At 57.8% G+C, this 17,570-nt stretch overlaps 1 protein-coding gene across 4 annotated transcripts in view; it reads right to left on the reverse strand.

Annotated features, from left to right (window-relative positions):
• Positions 1–1,383: 1,383 nt before the first annotated feature.
• The window catches only part of DPP9 (dipeptidyl peptidase 9), a 53,264-nt gene continuing 37,077 nt past the window's right edge, over positions 1,384–17,570 (reverse strand). Inside the window, exons 14-21 of one of the 4 annotated variants that reach the window (XM_049876469.1) lie at positions 13,958–14,110; positions 11,949–12,084; positions 9,234–9,379; positions 7,981–8,127; positions 7,026–7,178; positions 6,286–6,428; positions 4,933–5,044; positions 1,384–2,594 (exon numbers count right to left, since the gene is read on the reverse strand). In XM_049876469.1, coding sequence (XP_049732426.1) covers positions 2,502–2,594; positions 4,933–5,044; positions 6,286–6,428; positions 7,026–7,178; positions 7,981–8,127; positions 9,234–9,379; positions 11,949–12,084; positions 13,958–14,110 — 1,083 coding nt within the window. In that variant the 3' untranslated portion in view covers positions 1,384–2,501. Of the gene's footprint in view, positions 2,595–4,932; positions 5,064–6,285; positions 6,429–6,771; positions 6,905–7,025; positions 7,179–7,980; positions 8,128–9,233; positions 9,380–11,948; positions 12,085–13,957; positions 14,111–17,570 lie in introns of those variants that run through there. The other 3 variants (XM_049876467.1, XR_007516428.1, XM_049876468.1) reach the window with 3 other exon arrangements.

The following is a 17,570-nucleotide window of genomic DNA, read 5'->3' on the forward strand; positions in this document are numbered from 1 at the left end:
AGATGGAACGCGTGCTGACTGCCTCCGCGAACGACTGCCTCCTTTGCCTTGAGACCAGACCTTTTGTAAAGGGCCTGGCTGCCGTTACTAATTTCCACCAAAGAGTCCACAGAAGGGTTCTCATCAAAGGCGAGGAGGAATGTGGAATGGAATCTCAAATTCTCATGGAATCCAGAATTTCTGGAGCCATGGAGGCCAGATGAACCCCTACAACTATTGCCCTGGGATAATTTTTAAACCTTAAACCAAAAATATCTCCTGAATTCTCCTTAAAACCAAAGGATAGTTGAGCTGAACTAGCAGAGAATGTGTTGAGCATTGTGCTCTTTTGAGATCTATCTCGAATCAAATTGACAACAGCAGCTCTAAATGTTTGATAGGAAGCTTAGGGGGCCACCTCCATCCACATTTCATGGCCCCTGAACTAGTCAGATCTTCCCACAAGCACAGGGAGGAGAGGCGAGGGTGGGCCCAGAGCATCTACCATAGGGACGCTGTGTTTAAGGCTGTGCCATTACCCCAGGGAAGTCTGAGGCCAGACCAGGTCACACAGAACACAGTGTGGGGTCCCTAGGTGACATGGCATCTGCAGACCAACCTTTCGGTACTGCCGAGGACACTGGCTGCTGTGGTCAGGGCAGCTGGGGCTGTCTGATGAGGACCCTCCCCCTGGGGCCAGGACAGCCCCGGCAAACCTAGAAGCAGGTGGAAATGGTGAGAACTTTCTGTCGTGCCTGGGCTCTGTCTCCTCCCAAAAACCCCCTCGTTATGGACTGAACTGAGTCCCCCCAAAATGTGGCTTGGAACCCTAACCCCTACACCTGTGGATGTGATCTAATGATCTTACATATAATGTAATGACTTTCCACAGTGCAATCTACTGTGATGTAATCAGCAATCAGTTGTGGACAGACTAGTGTAGGGTGGGTCCCAAACCTAAGCACTTCTGGGTTGTAGAAAGAGCAGCATAGACACAGGGAGACCCTGGGTGGCAGGAATGCTTAATGCACTCACTGCTAACTGAAAGCTTGGGGGTTCCAGTCCACCCAGAGGTGCCTTGGAAGAAAGGCCTGGCAATCTACTTCCAAAAACTCAGCACCTGAAAACCTCACGGAGCAGTTTTGCTCTGACACCCATGCGGTGGCTGTGATTCAGAGCTGACGTCATGGTAGCTGTTACAGACAGACACTCACACACAGGGACAGACAGATACCACGTGAGGATCGTCTGAGGAGAAGGGAATGGCTGCGGCCACCACCTAGCCTCCAGCAGTGTGAGGAAATAAATTTCTGCTCTTTGAACCCCTCCCCCGCCCCCGGTGGTGGCATGTGTGTTTCAGCGGCACCAGCACCTTACGACGGTCCGTTAGCAGCCCCAGGGCCCGGAAGGAGCCACAGGCAGGTGGCATTGTCTCCGTCTGGAATCCTTTAATGAGTCTACTTCTTACACGCATAATTATAAAAGAATAAGAATCGACAAAAATATTTTCTTTCCATAATATGTAGAGGTGGTTTGTTTCTGGGCTTTTTTTTTTTCTTTTTCCTCTTTTTTTGGCCCGCCCCTGGCAGAACTTTTGGCAGGGAGGGAAAGAAAGGGGGAAGGATAACCCTGAGGTGGGGGTGGTTCCGACTCCCGGCCCTGGAACCCCAGTGTGTACGGGCCAGGCAGACTCGTGTGGCCAGACCGCTGGGCAGGAAGGGGAACAACAGCCACTGACCAGCAGAGAACTGCCACTCGGCGGGTTCAGCCTGAGATCTTGGGGAGAGGCGGGGCGGCAGGAGGGCATGAACACTCATCGCCCCAGGAGGACCCTGGACGCTCCTGGCCTGCCCAGCACGACTCTCTGCTCTGGGCTTTGGAAGACACAGGGCTCATCGGGGCTGGGCTCGCCCACTGCCCGGCGGCGGACCCCGGCTCTTGATTTAGGCATCCCTTGCTTTTTGTCTTTTAAATAATTTGGAAAAAATGCCCCCAGAACAAAATGCAAAAATGAAGTGGGGGTGGGGGGAGCAAAGGCAATCACACGCTTCTGCGTTGGGACAGTGGCCTACCGAGTTCGGGGGCCAGGAGGCCATGGGGCGTCGGTGGCAGGCGGCTGTGGCCCACAGCTCCTCCCCAATCTCTTCTGGCTGTGGCTGCCTGAGTGCCCACCTCTCCAGTGCTCCCCAGAGTTGTGGTCTCCTCCTTCCCAGAAAACGGGGAAAGGAGGAGATGGCTTGGGGAGGTGCTTTGTGGACATCGGCCACCATCTCTCTGCCCAGACAGCGAAGAAGCAGCAGGCAAAAAAACCCAGGGGCATTAAAAACTAATCAAAGGCATTCTGTCGACAAAGGCGGGAGGCTCTCGAGGCTATCCAGCGAGTGCGGTGGGAGGAGACCCCATGCTGGGGCCTGGGGGGGCGCTGCTCAGTCCCTCTGCTGGCTTCCCATGGTGGCGGCGGCAAAGCCACTTGTGCTCTGAAGGTGGAGGCTCCGGGCCGGCGGGGCAAGCCAAGGCCGGGCTCAGAGGTATTCTTGTAGAAAGTGCAGCAGTGTGATTTCGTAGTGCTCACCAGACTCGGGACAGCGAATACTGTGTCTCTCATTGGGGTAGATCTGCATGGAGACAGAAGGCAGCGCTGGTGGCACCGAGGGACCCTGCTCTTGCCATGTCCCCCTCCCCCCTTCTGACTCAAGGCATCTCCCCTCCAGGCTACAAACAAGCACCCTCCTCCTGGGGTAGGGGGGAGCACATACTCTGGAGTTGAGGGTCCAAGACCTGAATCCCACCTCTGACACCAACTTGCAACTCTAGGCGAGTGACCACCTCCCTGACTGCAGCCTCCCCAATTAAAAATAGGGTCTTCATGAGGGTTCAGTAAAATAATATTCATAAAACGTAGAGCACCTGCACATGTGAAAGACTTAAGAAGCTGTTCCTGCCTCTCTCTACCCTTTTCAATCTGCCGAAATCGGCTGTCCTTTCAAAAGGTGTGATGTACTGATCTCTGCAGAGAAAGACGTGCTTCAGACCTCACATTATGTGCCCCTATCCCAGAGCCATTTCTCTTTTACCAAAAGGTCACATTTGAACTGCATGTGCCAAGCTCTAGGCCTCATGTTTTCCAGGTCATTCCCCTTGTGTTGGGGTTCTCTTATCAGCTAGATGGGATGTCATCCCCAGAGAGGAGCAGCAACATGTTAGTGTCAAGGGTCATGCCCATGGAACCACCCAGTTCCCCGAGACCTGGGTACCCTCGGTCCAGGCTGCTGCCCACTGGGTGGATGGGGACGGGGCGAAGTCTGTCCTCTGGCCATGATGCAAGGTTCCCTGAGGTGCTAACGGGCACTCCATTAGATCTCACTGTCCCCTGAAGACTTGAGAGACAGGTGTGGAACCTGCTCCAAAATCCCAAAGAACCCAGCCTGGTCTCTCACTGTGGTTGGTAGATGGAAGGCCAGGTGGCCCCTTCCTCTTCTTTTCCTGCCAGTGAGATGGGTTTCTTAAGCATCCCTCCTCTCCAGGCCCACTGCTGTTGCCCTGGCCCATTACCCAGCAGAGCACCAAACTGACCATTGGTGTCCCCTCCTCTATCCTTGCCTTCTTTAATCCATCCCTGGGCGGATTACAGTCCGATTCCACCAACCCTGTTCGTAGCTTTGCAAGAACCCCCAGCCTGACATCAATACCCATCCTCCCTGGTCCTGCTGCTCCTCCAGCCTCATGGCCTCCTCTTCCCCAGTCCCAGAGATGGACCCTGCTGCTGTCTACTCTTGTACATACTATTCCCCCTATCCACCTGCCCTTCCTCCCCACACCCCTCATGTCACCCCGGGGCCTAGCCACCCTCTTACTTCCTCCTCCCGGGCTGTCGGGGCCGGGAGCAGGCCCATCAGAGTCCCCACTGTACTCCCAGCCTGGGGCCTGATACATGAAAGACATGACATGTGAACAAAGAGGGTCTGGGGCTGGCGATTGGCAAATACTATCTCCAGACTCCCAGTCCAGATGTTTCCAGGTGTCTGACACAGAGGACTGAGGTTCAAATCCCACTTCTGACACCAACTTGTGCTCCATCTGCCCTGTGTCCACAGACTTCCTTATCTCACTTCCAACTTCCCCTTGGGCAGGGAGGCAGGGGGCTGGGACCCTGGGGCAACCCTGCATGCCTAACACTTCCCAGAGGCCCATGTGGCCCTCACAGCCTCACCACGAGGCAGGTGTTACGGTACCCATTCTATAGACGGGGAAACGAGGCCTGAGGTTAACTGACTTGCCACCCAGGCCACACCAGGAAGGGGCAAGAGATAAGAGAGGGGGTGGGTCTGGGCCTGGCTGTCCAGGAGCCAGCCTCTGGGAGGATGGTCAGCTCAGAGTCTTGAGCTTAGAGGGAACATGACTGGTCCCATCCTGCCACCCCAGCCTCTAGCCTGCTCCCTCCTCCTCTGCCTGAGTGTCTACCACCCCATCCCCCCCCATGCAAGCAAACCCCTAACACATTCTGTGGGTGGCTGCTGCCTGTCACCCCTGAGGAAACTCCTCCCTGACCCCCATCAAACAATTTCAACACCGTGTGTTTTTCCTTCAAAACAAATTTCTCGGCTTAAGACGTGACTACTTCAGTAGCATCTAGACTGGGAGCAGGGCCAGGTCTGTCCCCTTCCTTGGTGCTCTGAGCACTGATGGCAGTGCAGCCCAGAGTGCTCAATGCCTCTGTGCTGGACAGACGAGGAAGCACCGGGACCCAGGGGAGCCCAGGAGAAGCAGTCAGGCATGCAGGGGAGATAGGGGTGTGGGGGTGGGAGCAGGGGAGACAGCCACAGATGCCCTGGGCGGGGGGGCTCTGCTTCTGGCGGCTGATGTGCTGTGAGGTAACTCCATGGAGTCCACTGCCCACCCTGTGTGGGTCCCTTCCCTTCTGGGGCAGGCAGGAAGAGCTCAAGAGCCACCCACCTGGAGCTGGTAAGGTTTTCCTGCTCGGATCAGCTGGGAGACGAGGAAGTTGGTATGGAAAAAGTGCACGTTTTCATCCAGGAAGCCGTGGAGGATGAGCAGACGGTTGGGCCTGGAAGACAGGGTTGGGGCTGGAAGACAGGGTCGGGGTTGGAAGAGAGGGTCGGGGCTGGTAGACTGGGTCGCGGCTGGAAGACAGGGCTGGGGTGAGGCTTGGAGGTCAGGAGTCACCAGGCAGGGACCACCTGCCACCGTCTCCTGCCCTGAATCAGGGGGTGGTCAGGCCACAGCCCACAGCATCCTCCAGGCCTGGGGACAAGATCCTAGCACTGAGCACCTGAGGCAGGAATGTGGGCTCTTCAGGCAGGGAGGGGAGAGGAATGTGTATGTGTGTGGACATCTGTGTGGAATGACTGGTCTCTGAGTTATAGAGAGTACACTAGAAAGCAAAGTTGGGAATGTTCTAGACCTGTGCTGTCCAACACAGGAGCCACCAGCCACACGTGGCCGTTGAGCACTTGAAATGTGGCAGGAGTGAATGAGGGTCTGAATTTCAGTTAATTTACAAGAAATATACTGTATCGAGATGAAACTCATGTAACACAAAAAGAGCCGTTGTAAGGTGGGCAGTTCAGAGGCATTTAGCACACTCACGGTGCTGTACAACCACCACTGCTGTCTAGTTCCAGAACATTCCATCACTCCAAAGTAAAATCCCACACCCATTAAGCAGAATCTCCACATCCACCCTGCCCCGGCCCCAGCAACCACGAATCTACCTGCTGTCTCTAAGGATTTATCATTTTAGTGTAATTAACGTAAACTTAAGTTTAAACAGCCTACGTGTGGACAGTGCAGGAATCACATGGTGGTTTTCCAGCTTGGGTGTGCCTCAGTATCCCTGGGGAGCCCAAAGAGAGCAGGGCTCCCGGGCGAGGGGCCGGGACGGTTTTCTAAACCCCCCCACCAAGAACCATGGCACTGAAGGTATGGGGTACTGGGCAGAAATGAGCCAGATGGAGGCCCAACAGCACATGGCAACCCTGATTCCTTCCCATCAGAGAGAGCCCAGTGTGGAGGGCACCAGATGGGGTGCTGGAGCTGCTCAGTGAACCTGGGCGACTCGGCCACGGTGAACGTCTATGATCCAAGCCCCGTGGCATCACAACACGCAGGACAGTGGTAGGGCCTGACAGCTGGGCCGTGCCCGTGGATGACACTTACAGGAGAGCGCTTTGTGGAGCGAGGGGAGCCTGCAGGGGAACCATGGTGCGACCCTAGTTCCTCTGTCCTAGGGCACCCCTGGGTGCTGTGAGGAGGGCAGGTGGGCAGCCTGGGGGGACAAGGCCTTACTCGTTGGGCAGCTTCTCCACGTGCAGGGCCACGGAGCCCGCCTCGTAGCCGTGCTGGTTGTTCTCTGGGACGTCCATGTAGCGTTCCGTGTACCCCGTGTCGTAGGCCATCCAGACAGTGACTGGGGCGCCCGCAATGGCCACCTGAGGGATGCGGCAGGCGGGTGGAGACAGAGACGCGCGTCAGGCCGGGAGCCTGTGCCCCACAGCCAACCCCGCCTAGAGACCGGGGGAGCGCGCATGCACCCGGGTTGGAGGAGGGCCCGATGCATCCCCCCGTGCATGGGGCATTGTAGGGGGGCTGCTCAGGGGCCTCTCAGGGCTGGGGAGCGGACCGGCGTGGGTGCCCGCCGTGCAGCCCTCCCGGGCCGAGGGACCGCGCCCCGCCCTCTGCCGCCGCCTCCTCATCGCCGCCGCCGCCCCAGGCCCTTGGACAGTGCCGGCCGGCCGGGGCCCCTCCCCGCCGCCTCTGCACACCGCGCCCCACCTCTGCCCCTCCGAGGCCGGTCCCGGGCTCAGCCTGCCACAGAGAGCTGCCGGTGGGGTTGGGTATAGCCGGACGCCGTCCTGGGGTCAGCAGCGGCGGGCAATGAGGAGGGGGGCTCGTCCCTGCCGGGCCGCTGCGGGGAGAAACAGCCACGTGGCGAGGCCCAGACCAGGCACCTCCCCGGGGCAGGGGCGGGCTCCGAGGGGCTCGGGGCGCAGAGGGGCGTGGCCAAGGCCGGCCCTGGCGGGACCCACCTTGAACACCTGGGGCTTGTGGACCAGACCCATCAGCGACAGGAAGCCCCCATAGGACCAGCCGTGGATGGCGACACGGCTGAGGTCGATGAAGCCATACTTCTCGGCCACAAACTGCAAGCCCTCCACCTGGTCCTCGATCTCCACCTGGCCCTGGGGACAAGGCCACCTCAGTCACCTCCTCCCGGGAATGCTCCCGCAGCCCCACCGCTGCCCTCCCCAGTGTGGAGCCGTCCCCTCTGTCAAACTCTGCTCGCTCTCTGGGGGAGGTGTGGGTGGTCATCAGATAGTACCAGCCTTGCCTGCCACCTCCAGGCTGAGGAACTGAAAAAGTGAAGCCCCCTCTCTGGGCCTTAGTTTCCTCATCTGTAAAATGGGGATGTTAACATGAGTAGGACCCATGTCACAGAGGGTGTGAGGATGAGATGAGATGGTGAGTGTCCTGCACTCAAAGGCCTGGCACATGCTAAGGCTCCATAAACAGCTGGCCTCACCACGACCACGATCACCACAGCCACCGCCACCTCCACCATCATTGCCATCACTGTCACCAACACCCTCCACTCCATCCTCACCACCACCACCGCCATTATCATCTTCATTGTTAACACCACTTCTCTGGGCACTCGTCCCTGTCCGCCCCAGCCTTGGGCATCTCCACCTCCCAGGACTCCCTGTTGACCTGGCCTGGACTAACGTGGCTGTGTCTGGGTCACAGTCTCTCCTGTGCCATGTGCTCAGGGACCATGGTGCCGTGTGTCTGTCTCCCCACAGGGTGCTGATCAGAGCTAAGCAGCAAAGTGAGATGCCCCCTTTGGTTTCCAGAAGCCCTCCTGCTTCTGCCCAGGGCACCTGCCGGGACTGCCCAGACCCACCTCCAAACCCCAAGCCCACGGGACCTGGGTTCCCGTCAGAGCACAGCAGGATCCACAGCGATGTGGAAGAGAAGTTTTACCATTTGATTTTTCAGGGCCCCTTCGAAGCGGAGTCCCCGCTGACAGGAGCCCCTGCCGTCGATGACCACCACGGCGTAGCCCAGGGACGCCAGCGTGTTGAGCCGCAGATACTTGACTCCTTTGAAGGAGTTGTTCACGAGCTGCACCTGTGGGGAGAAGGCCGGGCAGGAGAAGGGGCGGCGCTGAATGCAACTCAATGTCTGCTCTTCAGCCAGCAAGGACGTGGTGCTCGGGGTGAGCAGAGAGAACCTCAGTGACTGGAGCTCGGTCTGTAAGACACGGGACCGGCAGGGCAGGGGGCCGGGGCCAGCAGGGGCCCTTGTCAGTCTAGTAAAAAAACGCGTTGTTGCCGAGTCAGCTCCGACTCCTGGAGGCCCCATGTGTGTCAGAGTAGAACTGTGCTCCACAGGGCTTCCAGTGGCTGATTTTTTGGAAGCAGATTTCCAGGGCTTTCTTCTGAGGTACCTCTGGGTGGACATGAACCTCCAACCTTTCGGTTAACCTCTGCACACAGAGGGACGCGAAGCCTTGTAACGGTATCTGTGTTTATCATGAGAGCTGTGGATGGCCCCAGAAGGGCTCTGGGGCCCGGAGGAGTGACAAGGCCACAGTGAGGCCTGCTCTGTGCCGGGCCCTGTGCTTGGGGTGTGCTATGGAGACAGGAAGGCCCAAATCAGGCTGGCTGAGCCCAGGCCACCAGGAACCTCTCCCTCATCTTGAAGCCTCTCGCACCTTCTCTTCTGCTGTGTAGTTATCTTAAACGAATGCAGAAACCAGTGGTGGGTGGCGCGGGGAGGCTGGTGGTGGGGGCAGTGGTCTTCTCTGTGCAACTTGCCTTACAAGAGGGACCCCCCGGCACAACTGACATTCAGGGCTGGATCCTTCTGTGGGGCAGGGCTGTTCTGTGCACTGTGGGGTGCTGAGCAGCTGTGTCCCTGGCCTCCACCCACTTGATGTCAGGAGCAACCCCGTCCCCACAGACACTGCCCAGTGTTCCCTGGGGGCAGAATCACCCCCAGGTGAGAACCCTGCTAACTTGCCTGCCTTCCCTGCCCTCTTCTCAGAGAACAAGGCCCAAGGCCCACGGCCACTCTGTCCTGTGAGCTAGTAACCCAATGTGTCCATGGCTAGATGAACACACGAGGCAGGAGGCTGGCCAGAGGGATGAGGGAGGGTCTGCTGGCGGAGGTGAAGGTGGCATGGCCGGGAGGAGAGGGCGGGGGCCCCAGGGCTGAGTGGGGCCGGCACCCACCTGGGGGCCCCCATACACGAAGAGCACGGTGGGGTGTTTCTTGCCCGGCTGCACAGCGTGTGGCTTGTAGACCATGCCATAGAGCCGCACGGCGGAGCGCGTGTGGAAGTGGAAGATCTCCGGGGGCACGTAATCCGGGGGGCAGCCTGCAGGAGACACAGTGTGGTGGGCGCCCTATGGGCCAGGGGGTGCCCAGGCAGGCCTTGCGGCAGGACCCATGTCTGGCCGACGCCAACACACCTCCGCCTCGCCGGGGTCTCTTGCAGGGTAGGGGGGAGCCACCCTGTCTGTATTAAGTCCTGTCCTTCCCAGTGGTTTAAAACACAGGGTCCTGGGGCCGGGAAGGACTCTGAGGGTGAGCAGAGTCCTTTATGCCACTTTCTGGCTCTCTGGCTCTGGACAAGTAACATCCAGGTGGACGTGGGGAAATTGTGGGCAGTTTCCATGGTCGGCGTTTAGGCACAGCAGCGTGGTGAGGAAGAGCTGTTGTTAGCTGCCGACGAGTCGATTCTGACTCCTGGTGACCCCTGTGTGCAGAGTGGGACTCTCCACAGGGTTGTCAAGGCTGTGACCTTTCAGAAGCAGATCGCCAGGCCTTACTTCTGAGGTGCCTCTGGGTGGGTCTGAACTGTCAACCTTTCGGCTAGTAGACAAGTGCTTAACCCTCTGTGCCACCTAGGGACTCCTCCCCCAGATGCTCTTCAAGGAGGTCAGACAGCGATTCCCCTCTCGGCTTTCCTTCCCTCCCACCAGCCACCCCCAGAGAGAACAGCTCCCCGGCACTTGTCGGTCTCCGTCTCCGAGAGACGTGACACCACCTCCTGGGGTTTAATGAACAGCTCGTTTTATGGGCTTGTTTTCATTGTTCTCGTTGAGGTTCCGGCTACTTTTACTTTTGCAGGAGCCCCTGGGTGCTGCAAACAGTTAACACACTGGGTTTTAACCCAAAGGTTGGAACCTCAAGTCCACCCAGAAGTGCCGTAGAAGAAAGACCTGGAGACCGACTTCAAAAACCAGCCACTGAAAACTCTATGGAGCACAGTTCTACTCTGACACACATGGGGTTGCCAGGAGTTGGGTCAACTTGATGACAACTGGTTGGTTTTTGCAGAGTAACACTCGTTTGCAGATCACAACAGTGAGGCAAAGTTTTGCTTTAAGCTAAGTTTATTTCGTTCAATAGAGAGAGTCGATTTCAAGGACACTAAACCAAAAAAACCAAACCTGTTGTCTTTGAGTCAATTCCCACTCGTAGCGACCCTACAGGACAGACTAGAACTGCCCCGTAGGGTTTCCAAGGCTGTAATCTTTACGGAAGCAGACTGCTGTGTCTTTCTCCTGAGGAGGGGCTGGTGGGTTTAAACCGCCGACCTTTTGGTTAGCAGCCGAACACTTTAACCACTGCGCCACCAGGGCTCCAAAGGAAACTAAGGAGACAGGAATCTAGGTCAGGGCCCAGTGAACATTTTCCCTAAAGTGCCAAAGAATAAATATTTTCAGCTTTGCCGGCCACAGGGTCTATGTTTCAATGACTCGATTCTGCGCTTGCAGAAAGCTGCCACAGAGAACATGGAAACATGGCTGGACGGGGCCCCTGGTTCCTGACCTGACTGCCCTCCAGCTCCAGCCTTCACTGCATCTCACTAATCAGAGGCTGAATGGACTGAATTATTTCCCCTAAAAATGTTATAAATCCTAACCCCTATGTACCTGGTGATGCAGTAGTTAAGCGTTTGGCTGCTAACCAAAAGGTTGGCGGTTTGAATCCACCAGCCACTTCTTGGAAACCCTATGGAAAAATTCTACTCTGTCCTATAGGATCACTGAGTTGGAATTGACTCAAGGGGCAATGAGTTTGGTTGGTCTTTTTATATACCTGTGGCTATAATTCCATTTGGGAATGGGTTGTCTTTGTTATGTTAATGAAGCAGGGTTAGTGTAGGGTGTGTCTTGAGTCAATCTCCTTTGAGATATAAAAGAGATTAAATAAGCCAGTGAGAAGCAGAGATGGGGGGAGAGAGATGCCAAGCCATACGAAGATTGCCCAGGAACAGAAGCTCAGAAGAGACAAGGACCTTCCTCCACGGCCAACAGAGAGAGACAGCCTTCCCCTGGAGAGGGCAGCCTAACTTTGGACCTCTAGCCTCCTAAGCTGTGAGAGAATAAACTTCTGTTTGGTAAAGCTCCCCCTTGTGGTATTTGTTATAGCACCACTAGAGAATGAAGACGGAGACCGTCCGCAGGCCTGTAAGGGGGCTGGGGCCGGTGGTTCCGCTCTAGGACAAGTTCCTGGGGCTCCCGGGAGTGGCCAGGTGCTGGGGGAAGCTGAGCAGACAGGGCTTGCTGCCACCTCCTGCCCACCAAGCCCTGAATTACATAAGATCCCTCTGATGACCACTGAACCAGCTGCCGTTGAGCCAACTCCAGACTTTGTGGTGACCCTTTGTGTGTTAGGAGTAGAACTGGGCTCCATGGGGTTTTCAATGGCTGATTTTTCAGGAGACTGCCAGGCCTTTCTTCCAAGGTACCTCTGACCTTTTGGTTAGGAGCTGAGTGTGTTTACCATTTGCGCCTCCCGGGGGCTTCTCTTTAACATCTAGGCTCAGAAAATAGAGCATGGTGGCGCTGCCTGGTTGAGGGCAGGGAAGAGCCTTGAGGGGAGGGGGTTGTGCGGCTGGCAGAGGCCGCCACTCTCGGGCAGGCGGGACTACTCACTGGCCGCCTCCATCATGCTGGCCCAGAAGCGGGGCTGCTTGTGCAGGGGGTCGTCGTCGGGGCCGCCCAGCTTGTAGACGTGCACGCAGGGCGGTGTACCCACGCTGCTGTAGTGGCTTATGAACATGTCAAAGTTCTGCAGGGGGGAGGGGGCGTTAGCTCCAGGGAAGCTGCAGGCAGGCCCCTCCCTCCTCCCGTGCCCGTCACCAGCCCACAACCATCAAGCACGTATAAGATGTTTACTCTGTGCTGGGGCTTTTGAATCTCAGAGCACCACCCACACAAGGTGGGAGTCACTGCCAGCATAAGGAAACTGAGGCCGAGAGAACTCTGTCCCCAGCTGTAAGTGGTGACTCGGGGTCAGGCCCCAGAGTCTGAGGCCCGGTTGCCTGCTCGCTGAGGCCTGGGCGGGGTGTGGTCCTGAGCACGGATGCTGCCGGGTGCTCTGGAGGGGCGAGGGCTGTGCCCAGAGCAGCAGCACCAGGCAGTTGCTCGACAGCCTCCCAGTGGCTTCGTCACCTACTGCGGGGTTGGCCACCTGCGGCTTGTCACCCCTCCCGACCTGTGTGGTGGGGATGCAGCCACCTCTCACTGTCATGAGGATGGGTGACCATAGCAGCCCCTGGGGGCCACGCACCACACGCCAGGATGGACGCAGGGACAGACGTGGGGTGGATGCACAAACATAAGGACGGATGCAGGGACAGACGCAGTGATGGACACATGGACGCGAGGACAGACACACGGATGGATGCAGGGACAGATGCATGGACGTAAGGATGGATGCTGAGGTGGATGCATGAACATAAGGGCAGATGCTGGAGTGGACACAGGGATGGCCGGTGTGGGGACAGCAGGTACGGGGATGGTGGAGATGGCAGGTGCGGGGAGGGCAGGTATGGGGAGGGCAGGTGTGGAGACGGCAGGTGTGGAGGCAGCGGGTGAGGGGAGGGCAGGTGTGGGGATGGCAGGTGCAGGGACAGGTGTGGGGACAAGACAGGGACGGCAGGTGCAGGGAGGGCAGGTGTGGAGATGGCAGGTGTGGAGATGGCAGGTGCAGGGACAGGTCAGGGATGGCAGGTGCGGGGATGACAGGTGCAAGGACAGCAGGTGAGGGGACAGGTCGGGGATGGCAGATGCTGGGACGGCAGGTGCGGGGACGGCAGATGCAGGGATGGCAGGTGAGGGGACGACAGGTGCGGGGACGGCAGATGCGGGGATGGCAGATGCAGGGACGGCAGGTGCAGGGACAACAGGTGCGGGGATGACAGGTGCAGGGACAACAGGTGCGGGGATGACAGGTGCAGGGACGACAGGTGTGGAGACAGCAGGTGCAGGACGACAGGTGCGGGGGCGATAGGTGTGGGGATGGCAGGTGCGGGGACAGAAGGTGTGAGATGGGTGTGGGGACTACAGGTGCAGAGAGAGGTGTGGGGACGGCAGATGCAGGGACGGCAGGTGCGGGGACGACAGGTGCAGGGACGACAGGTGCGGGGACGACAGGTGCGGGGACGACAGGTGCAGGGACGACAGGTGTGGGGACAGCAGGTGCAGGGAGAGGTGCAGGGACAGTAGATGCAGGGACGGCAGGTGTGGGGGCGATAGGTGTGGGGATGGCAGGTGCGGGGACAGAAGGTGTGAGATGGGTGTGGGGACTACAGGTGCAGGGAGAGGTGTGGGGACGGCAGATGCAGGGACGGCAGGTGCGGGGACGACAGGTGCGGGGACGACAGGTGCGGGGACGACAGGTGCGGGGACGACAGGTGCGGGGACGACAGGTGCGGGGACGACAGGTGTGGGGACAGCAGGTGCAGGGAGAGGTGCAGGGACAGTAGATGCAGGGACGGCAGGTGTGGGGATAGCAGGTGCAGGATGGCAGGTGCAGGGATGGCAGGTGTGGGGACAGGTGCAGGGACAACAGGTGTGGGGACAGCAGGTGTGGGAACAGCAGGTACAGGGAGGACAGGTGTGGGGAAGGCAGGTAAGGGGACAGCAAGTGCAAGGCCCACCTGGCTCATGTAGCAGCTGTGGGAGAAGCCGGGCGTGGTGAGGCGCACAATCTCGCCGGCTGCCGCGTAGCTGACCACATAGAGGTGGTGCTCCAGCGGTGTGTCCTTGGTAGCCTGGAAGTACACCAGCTTTGTCTCCTCGTTGACCCAGATCTGTGGGGACAGGGCTCCTGTTACGTGGCCCATCTTAGCCCCCAGAAAGACGTTCTAGAACACACGCCCAGAGAGGCTAGGGCTGTGCCCTGTACCACCCAGAGGGGACGCACCTTGGCCCCAGTGGCCCAGGAGAGGACTGGCCCCTTCTCCATGACCAGCCCCTCTCTCCGTCCCCAGGGGCTGGTCCAGAGCCCTGCAGACAGGTCACCTGCCCTTCCACTGCAGCCAGGGCTGCTGGCCGGAGGACAACCAACCCTCAGATGTACTGACTGACCCCTGGGTGGGGGCATATCTGATCTGCTGGGCTACCTGGAGGTCCTCTGGCGGGATTGGAATTGGAAGCCCACCACAATGGCTCCCCCAGGGCTGAATCGGGGGTGTGGGTGGCTCTGGAGCTGGAGTGGCAGGGTGTAGGCACGGGCACAGGACAGAGGCTAGGGAGGACATCCTGGACCTAGCCCAGATTCTCGGGGTTAAGAAGTGGCAGGGCCCTACCCTGCCCACTTCCTGGGGGGCTCCCACTGAACCCCAGTGTGGTCTAAGGTGGAACCACCGGAAAGGGCCCGAAAGAGCCCTGTGCTGCAGTGAACAGCAGGAGCCCTCTGCCTAAAGCGTGGCTGAGCCCGCCACAGGTGAGGGCCTGTCTCCAGCGTGCACCTGGATGACCACCTCCATGGAGTAAGTGCTGCCCTGAAGGGTGCGCATGCTTGACCCACCTCCCACAACGGAACCAAGAGGCACAGAGCTCGGTGGGGGCTGAAGACTCATGCCTGCCTTCATGTGTGGACGGGAGGGCTCCTGCCCTGCGATTGGGGCCTGAGAGGTCGGTGGAGGAGGCTGAGCATGGGGGTCACTTGAGACCCCACAGGTGTGAAAGAACCAGGGCAAGGTGGCCCCCTGTCAGGGAAGGGGGCATTGGGCTGGGAGACTAGAGAGGTAGGTGTGGTTCCCACCTGGCCAGGGCAGGCAAGCCCAGCGGAGATCCCTCCTCAGCACACAGCCCCGGCCAGGGGGACTTTGACCGAGGCTGTAGCTCCCATGTGAGCTGCCCGGCGTTTGCACCAAGAACTTCCAGGTAACGCACACACACTGGCAGGTGTGCTGTTGGGCAGGGCTTGAGGAAGGGGGATCTGAAAGTGCCCAGGGCTGCCTGCGGGCCAGCTGAGCAGGAGACATGGGCCTGGGCGGGCCATGACATGAAGTTGCCAGCATTCATTAGTGGCACCAGAGATACCACAGGGGTAGAGGTGCCCACAGCTGCCCCACCAGTCACCTTCTCTTGTTCTGGTTCAGCTGGGTCTATTGTTTGCAGCTGGCAGGGGAACCATGGCTGAGGTGGCCCTTCATTCCAAGGGTGTTCCCCATGGCCCTGTGGCCACTGCCACCAGCCCTGCCTGGCTTCTTTGGAATTCTTTCTAGAACTTTCCACCCAGCAAAGTGTGCACTCGGCAAACTGCTGCTGCGGCCACTGCCCCCTGGGCCTGCGCCTCAATGCCCTCCACCCCACACATCTGGAAAGATGGGTGCAGGAAAATACCCAGCTTCACATGTCAACGAATGAGATCAGAGGGCACGGTAATGCCACGCGCCCGTGTGCACCTGTCATGGGTTGGTTTGTGTCCCCAGAGAGATAGGGTAAAGTCTTCACCCCTGTGCCTGTGACCTTGTTTGGGAAAATAGAGTCTTTGAAAAATCTCATCAGTTATGTTAATTATGTCATACCAGAATAGGGGTGGGTCCTAACCCTAACCCCTTCTAAGTGAAGTCTTAAAAACTGGGAGAACAGACAGCAAAATGGAGTCACACATGGGGGAAGAGGGTGTGTGAGGATCTGTGGTCAAGTCGAGGAACGCCAAGAAATGTCCACGGCTACCAGAAAATGGGCTAAAGTGCTCGGCCACTAATGGGAAGGTCAGTGGTTCGAACCCACTCAGCGGCTCCATGGGAAAAAGACCTGGTGCTCAGCTTCTGTAAAGATGACAGCCTAGGATAGCTCTACTCTGCCCCATGGGCTTGCTCTGAGTCGGAACTGACTCGACGGCATCCAACAACAACCACCAAAAACTGGAGGAGACAAGGAAGGACCTTCCGCTAGAGCCAACGGAGAGAGAGGATGGTCCTGCTGACGCCCTGAACCTGGACTTCCAGCCTCGGGAACTGTGAGATGATACGTTTCTGTCCTTTAAAATAAAGCCCTCCACTTTGTGGTATTTGTTATGGCGGCCCTAGGAGACTAAGGGAGCCCCTGGGCAGTACAAACGATGAACACGCTCAGCTGCTAACCGAAAGGTTAGGCTTGAGTCCTCCCAGAGGTACCTGGGAAGAGAGGCCTGGCGATCTATATCCAAGAAATGAGCCACGGAAAGCGCCATGGAGCAGTTCTACTCTGACACACGTGGGGGCTGACTAGGACAGCACCTAAAGTGGGTGACAATTTGGGGAAGAAGCTAAGAGACACACTCACACCCTGTTACAGCTACCATCACTCTCCTGGGGCCAACCTGGCAATATGGAGGCAGAACCCGTAAAAAGGACGCATCCTCTGACCCTGTCATTAAGCTCCTGGGAATCTGTCCTAAGGAATTCATCTGAGAGGCAGCCAAGATCTATGGACAAAGATGCTCAATGCGTTTTTCAGACTGAAAAGTGGTAACAACGTCAATGGCCAAGAACAGGGACTGGTTACATAACCGTGGGCCCAATTCTCTGTGGCCACAGAAAACCATGTATCTTCAGAAATACCTACAAAGCCCTACAGCAGTGATAGTACGGATTTCCTGTAGCATTGTGGGTAACAGGAGAGAAGAATGCGGTCAGTCGCCAGCAGGGGTGACTGAGGGAACGGGGTTCTTGGGATCGGGGGCAGGAGGAACAGGGATTCTGACTTTGTGGTTATGGTTAGCTGTCTCGGAGTTGGCCCCCGTGCACGGGGGAACAAAATGCTGCCTCGGTGGTCATCCCTGTGATCATTGTGGATTGGGCCGTTTCAACGCGGAAAGGCTCAGTGCATTTTTACGAGGGTCTGTTCAGAGCCCTGGTGGAATAAGTAGTTAAGAACTCAGCTACTAACCAAAAAGGTCAGCAGTTCGAATCCATCAGCTGCTCCTTGGAAACCCTATGGGGGCAGTTCTACTCTGTCCTTTACGGTCACTGTGAGTTGGAATCAACTCAACGGCAATGGGTTTTTTTAACGGGTTGGGAGTTGAGGTACAGCTGGCTTCTCTGCAGATGCACGTTTGGTTCAAGAACCTCTGGAGGGCGGGAGTGGGGCAGGCGTGGCCAGAAGCCGTGTGACAGTCCTAGATAAGCAAGAACATGCAGACAAGCTGCTCTCCGGGGGAGGGGTTTTATGAGGTAGGAGGAGGTTAACTGGGCCCCCAAGTGGCACTCAGAATCAGGTGGGGCCCACCTCCTTGGGTAAGAACAGGATCCACCCAAGGGGCTCAGAACAGCGTCT

This window comes from Elephas maximus, chromosome 3, assembly GCF_024166365.1.
Source record: "Elephas maximus indicus isolate mEleMax1 chromosome 3, mEleMax1 primary haplotype, whole genome shotgun sequence".
NCBI classification, from domain to species: Eukaryota; Metazoa; Chordata; class Mammalia; order Proboscidea; family Elephantidae; genus Elephas; species Elephas maximus.